Source organism: Clupea harengus, chromosome 25, assembly GCF_900700415.2.
Source record: "Clupea harengus chromosome 25, Ch_v2.0.2, whole genome shotgun sequence".
Classification (NCBI taxonomy): Eukaryota; Metazoa; Chordata; class Actinopteri; order Clupeiformes; family Clupeidae; genus Clupea; species Clupea harengus.
Window position 1 is genome coordinate 12,478,523 of NC_045176.1, and position 6,523 is coordinate 12,485,045.

General features: G+C 41.8%; 1 protein-coding gene across 1 annotated transcript in view; it reads right to left on the minus strand.

Annotated features, from left to right (window-relative positions):
* Window positions 1–293: 293 nt before the first annotated feature.
* The window catches only part of mylk4a (myosin light chain kinase family, member 4a), an 8,475-nt gene continuing 2,245 nt past the window's right edge, over window positions 294–6,523 (minus strand). Inside the window, exons 2-13 of the mRNA XM_031563065.1 lie at window positions 6,172–6,519; window positions 5,806–6,071; window positions 4,966–5,071; window positions 4,205–4,298; window positions 3,866–3,975; window positions 3,217–3,358; window positions 2,978–3,048; window positions 2,697–2,825; window positions 2,402–2,554; window positions 2,207–2,285; window positions 2,025–2,079; window positions 294–1,696 (exon numbers count right to left, since the gene is read on the minus strand). Coding sequence (XP_031418925.1) covers window positions 2,026–2,079; window positions 2,207–2,285; window positions 2,402–2,554; window positions 2,697–2,825; window positions 2,978–3,048; window positions 3,217–3,358; window positions 3,866–3,975; window positions 4,205–4,298; window positions 4,966–5,071; window positions 5,806–6,071; window positions 6,172–6,519 — 1,552 coding nt within the window. The 3' untranslated portion in view covers window positions 294–1,696; window position 2,025. The remainder of the gene's footprint in view (window positions 1,697–2,024; window positions 2,080–2,206; window positions 2,286–2,401; window positions 2,555–2,696; window positions 2,826–2,977; window positions 3,049–3,216; window positions 3,359–3,865; window positions 3,976–4,204; window positions 4,299–4,965; window positions 5,072–5,805; window positions 6,072–6,171; window positions 6,520–6,523) is intronic.

The window sequence follows — 6,523 nt, forward strand, 5'->3', positions numbered from 1 at the left end:
GGCTCCAACAGAGATCAACCGAATCACACAGAAGGAACTCAGGGTATTTAGTACTAGTTTCAAGTGTCAGCCAGGTCTCACAGGGGTACACTACAGCCGTACAGCAAACCAGGTGACATTCATTGAGGTACAATGGTTAAATAGAAAAAAGAAACATATTACAGTGAATTGATTTACCATGAACAACCACAAGAGGCAATTAAAACAACATGCGTCTCAAAGTCAATGTCATCTGAGAGGCCAGTTTGGGGAACATGCAGGGAGTGCCCACGGGGAAAAAAGACTAGGCACAGTAAGACTTGAATAATTTTAATATAAAGTAAAAATCTTTTTTTTTTTCTCCCTTATTCTGTACACACAGGGTTTTCTATGTAGAAAGTAACAGGGCATCAGGCCTATAAAATATACTTTAATATAAATATACTAGCTATGTGTTTCTAAATATAAGATCCGTGTTATTTAGGATTATCTGTAAAGTGTTAAAAAATAACATAATAAAGTGCACAGACCACAGCTTATGTCAACAACAAAACATCCTAAATCTGTTAATTCCTTCACATTGTCAAACACCCCACACCCCCATAGTTCAGTTCAAGCATTGAGCAATATAGAGATCCTTTTCATTTCTGTACTTAAACAATATTATCATTATTTCTGCTCAGAAAAACCTCAGTGAATAGCACTACTACAAAGACAATTTACCAGGAAAAACTAATCTGACATATCTGGGGTCAAACACAGAGATTGAAAATACATTTAATCAAAACAGGCATACAATGTGACATATTATCCGTGAAATTGATTTCCTGGGCTCATATTCTCTAAATGTCCCTAAATGCTCATAGTAATGGCAACCATAGATTGCAAGATAGTAATAATATATTGTACTTGTGTGGAAGCAATGTTCAGTACTACTGCTGTAAGATATAAAGACAACCTAAGGAGGACCACAAGGAACAAGGGTAGTAGAGGACAAGGGAAATGTACTCAAAACAACAAACAAAAATAACAACAACAAAAATATATTTACAAAATGTCCTCAGGTAGCTTGTACAGAAATCTACAACCAAACTGCTAAGACAGAAAGAAAATGGCCTCATCACTGACTGAAGTGTCACCACCTTACAATGTCATTGCTATTTTCAGTTTTTATCAATCTCTAAATATCGGTCCAATGACTGATGTTCAAATATCCATTCACACTTCTATGCTGTTCAGTTAAAGGCTAAAACAAAATATGTGTATTATTATCTAAACTACTTTACAGCCACAGTTAGTATCACCATGGAACTATTTTTATTATTATTATTATTATTATCATTGTTTTGTTTTATTTAGTTTTGTTTTGTTACAACTACTACTACTACCACTACTCTTCATAGAACAAGATTAATAAATGACTGATAGGACATTACTTTCAGTCCAAATCCCACAACACACACAAAACACAACACATAACAGATAGATGAGTCGAGACCATACTCAATCGTAGACTCATAACTTTCAGGATTTGTGATACTATACATGTGAGTACTATACAGCTAAAATGTTCATTGTGGTCTGTGAATATGAATGTTAATCAAATCAGTGGCTGTCCAAGCAATCAGGTTGGGTAATGTGCTACAATCCTACTGATGTACATGACTGACGATCTACAGCAGATTGGTCCAGTGAGCCACTGTATTTCTCCAAAGACCTGGAAACAGAGAGCATGCTATGAGATATGTATCTGTATGCAGTACACTATGGTAACTGGTGGCTTCTGGCACTTGTTGACACTTCCCTCTGGATTAGGTAAATGCCATTAAGTGTAGTATCTTTCAGCAAAGTCTCAGGACTAAACTATCTTCTTTTCCTCTTACAATGTTATACTCTGTACTTGAGCACCATGTCACTAAAATAAAGAAGGTCTTTTGGAAGCATCATTGGAGTTTATAGGCTACCTGTATAGGTTACCTTTTGTCTGGTGTCTTTAGAATGCATGTATGTCATGAAATGGCATGCCGTGTCATTGGGACACCTACATTAGCTCTCAGGAGGAGGCAGACATGAGCCCCGGCGTGAGCGGCACATGTTCTTCTGCAAGAGAAAAGAAGAAAAGGCACCAGTCAGACATCCACTCAGCCTAGAGCTAAGCTAAACATCCCCATACGGCAGCGCATCAGAGTTCCCTGTGAGGTTCAGTGCGGGGCAAGGGCCACCATACCTTTTCATGAAGGCGGTGATGGACGGCTGGATCTGACAACCATGGGTGTCTGAGAGCCTCCGCAGCACCTATCCGCCAACTGGGAGCAAGATGGAAACACAAAGCAATGAAAACAAAACATAATACTGATAATCACACTAAATCATTAACATTACTGATCAGTCACAACAGAAAAAAATGAGGCGGAGGTGGTACCTTTTGTTGATGAGAAGAAGTTTAGAGATGAAGTCCTTGGCCTCCTCTGATATGCTATTGAACTCGTCTTCCTCAAAGTTCCACTGGCATTGGAGAATGTTATTAAGAGTCTGACTATCATCGTCTCCAAGGAACGGGGACAGACCACTGAGGCTGGAAAAAAAAAGTGCTTGGTTGAACATATCTGAAATGTGTGTTTGATGGTGTGTGTGTTTATGTCCGTGTGTCCGTGTGTACTACAGGATAATTGTGCAGGTCGACTTGTATGTACGTGAGCATATGTTCAGATACTTACAGCATGTACGTGATGACTCCCAAGCTCCACATGTCTGTGTTGAACGAGACAAACTCGTAGTTAATCACCTCGGGAGCCAAGAATTCAGGTGTGCCAAAATTCACTCGTAACTTCTCTCTGGGGTTATATCTGAAAGAGACAAGGTGAGGGGAACATTACAAACGGAGCAGAATCAATCAACATATAATTAAGCATCAAGTGTACATTTATTGTACAAAAAAAACTACAAACGATACATAATGTTATTCGTCGGGTATGTCCAAATCGGGGAGAATACATACTTCTTAGCTAGCCCAAAGTCAATGATCTTGATCTTGTTTGTGACTCGGCTGACACAGAGAATGTTCTCAGGCTGAGAAACGCAAATACAACCAGTATCAACCAGTGCCTATCATTACAAACATACTTACTTCATTGATGTACACTGGTTTGCAAAATGTCAACAAAATGAACGATAATGAAAATGAATAATATCCAATCCAATTATTTCAACATATATGTCCAGGGGAGGAAAGCCTACCTTCAGATCCAGATGGAGGAAGTACATTTTGTGCATGTGGCGTAGTCCCTCACAGATCTGCCTGATGAACATCACTGTGTCAAGCTCTGTCAGAGTGTAGTTCTCATCAATGATCCTGTCAAACAGCTCACCACCATCCACACTGTTATCACACACACACACACACACACACACACACACACACACACACACACACACACACACACACACACACACACACACACACACACACACACACACACACACACACACACACACACACACACACGCGCAAGAACAGGGAGCGAGGGGGAGAGAAAGAAAATAAGAGCCAGTGAAATGGAGAAAAGGCCTGGAACTGGACTCACATTTTACCTGACAAATCCAAATACTAGAAATTTTTATTTTTTCATAACATACTATTAACAAAGCTTAGTAGGAATTATACTTTGCATGTATTTATGTTTTAGCATATTTGTCATTTTTAGCCATTGCCATCTTTATCATCTCTACTTTTGGTTGGATAATGGGAGCACTTTTCAAAGAAATAACACTGGAGATAATTCAGTAGCCTAGGTTGTTATACGGCCTACTGTCTGTACGAATCTTTAAAACATTTCACAGTCTAAAAGAAACCAGGAAAAAAAAACATAGAAAATAATTAACTTACTATTCTAGGACAAGAATGATGTCATTCCTGGACTCATATGCAGCATAGAGCTGGATTAGATTGGCATGATCCAGCTGATTCATGACTTGAATCTCATTTTTCACCATCTCCTACAAAAAAAACACACACACACACACACACACACACACCATTGTCATCACTGGCTAGCACTTCATCTACTATAAATCAACACACAACATGGCTGTAAGTCTACTACATTAATGATAGCAAATGCTGTAAGTGCTGACAAAGTCTTAACAGAGGCTTTTCTATGGATGACACATATACGTCTTCTCTATTTTCACCAATGGCCAACAGTTATTCAGTGACATGTTTTACCTTTTCTTTTGGACTTCTGGCTTTGATTATCTTGGCTGCAAGGGTGAGTCCAGAAGAATTCTCTATGCATTTGTGCACCTGACCAAAACGACCTCTGAAAGAACAATCAATAATTATATTGGACATCCCAGAATGTGGGATAAATGAGTCTCATTTTGTGGTATTGTCCAAGGTTATAAATAAAAGCAACCTTTTCATATTCTCAACCACCTCCTGTAACAATATCCCTCTCCTACAATCAGGCCAAGTCCCTCTAGGGTAAGCAGCTAACCTCTGAGAGTCATTAGTTGTGACATGAAGTTTCAAAATATTAAACATTCTTCTTAGTGGTGATCAAGTCTATATCTTCCTGTATATTTATCCCGCTATTGCATAAAAAAATAATTGGTCTTGTGTAATGTATCACTGGCGAATGGTAAAAGCCCTCCTGTCTCAACTGTGAAGGCAGAATGCCTCGCCCCCCTATTTCATTAACAAGTAGAGGCGTCTCTTTGAAGCAGTGGATTAACACTTAGTGATTAGCTTCCATCTGGCAAGTGGGTACAGTTACACATACCCTGAAAGTTTGAGGTAAAAATAACCACCTGACTCTGGAGCTATGAATCAAGAGAGGGTAGAGTTGTTCCATGAGAGGGGGGGGGGGGGGTTATGCAATTCGTCTTTGGGAGGATTAAAAAGCAGTCTGTCTTCTTTCACACTGTCACACATACACTCTGTTCTGTGGGTGGGGTTCCGAGAAAAAAAGAAAAGAAGATACTCACCCTCCAAGAACTTCTTGTCTGTTGATGCTATAGAAGTTGTTGATCTGGTTTGGCTTTGCAGACACAATCCGGTGACCAAAAGGAGCAGGTGGTGGCGGGTGGGAGTCTGTGGGTTAGGGCAGAGAGAGAGAGAGAGAGAGAGAGAGTTGGATATGGTGTTTAAAGAGCAGAGGGGAGGAAGAAAGAGAAAAATAGAGCGGGAGATAGAGAGAGAAGTGTCAATGTGAATTAGCTAAGGCAACCAATAATCAAGTTAGTGTCTCATTCTGACACACTGATGAACGGATGAAATGAGACGAACAGCATGAGGCACACACTGGCTCTCAAGAGAAATGAGACGAACCGCATGAGGCATACACTGGCTCTCAAGAGAAATGAGACGAACCGCATGAGGCATACACTGGCTCTCAAGAGAAATGAGACGAACCGCATGAGGCATACACTGGCTCTCAAGAGAAATGAGACGAACCGCATGAGGCATACACTGGCTCTCAAGAGAAATGAGACGAACCGCATGAGGCATACACTGGCTCTCAAGAGAAATGAGACGAACCGCATGAGGCATACACTGGCTCTCAAGAGAAATGAGACGAACCGCATGAGGCATACACTGGCTCGCATTAAGAAGAGTGTTCCTTTCAGGGAAGTTATTATACAGCCCGTGTGAACAATAATCCATGATTTAAAAAAAACACACACACACACACACACACACACACACACAGACACACACACACACACACACAGGTCCAGAATCATTCACTTCCATGAGATTGGTGACACCCATGACTGGCCATGGTATTCACTACATGAGTGGAGGGGGGGGTGACGACGGCTTACCAAAAAAGTACTGTTCTTCTTCTTCAGTGTCATCTTTGTCGTTGGCTTCTGGTTTCTGCCTCTTGAAGTTCACCTCGAACTCTACTCCGTCTGCTTTGAAGTAGCCACGCAGGTCTTCCTCCTCTTGCTCTGCCGGCGGCTCCCCTTCCTTCCCCTCCTCAACTCGACTCTTCTTGTGGTCCTCTGCCTCCTGGTCCTCCTCTGGGCCTCTCCGCTTGGTGCTGATGCTGACTTCCTCTGCCTGCTCCAGCACGACCTCCTCGGAGCTGGGATGGATTGGAATATGCATTAACACATATAACACACACGAATGAACACACATGTATGAGAGTGGACTGGGCATCTGAAGTTCAGGAAGAGAGTTACCTCTGCAAAGTGACAGGCTCAGCAGGAGCATCACCACGGTCAGTCTGAGGTGACGGCTCCCTCTCGGGTTCTTCGGGCTCCGGGACACTTTCATCCAGAGTTGCTTCCTCCTGCTCCTTCTCCACTATAAGCTCCTCCTCCACTTTCACCTCACTTTCAGGTGCCCCTGTGATCTCCTTCTCAGCCTCCTCCTTTGCAACCTCTGGGATCACCTCCTCCATCTTCTTCTCCTCCTCTTTTGCCTCTTTCACCTCCTGGGGCACATCTTTAGTTTCCTTCTCCTCTTCTGACACTTTCTCCTGCTCAGCCACAGGTGGCTTGGGCACCTCCAGGATGAAGTCCACTGCGCTTG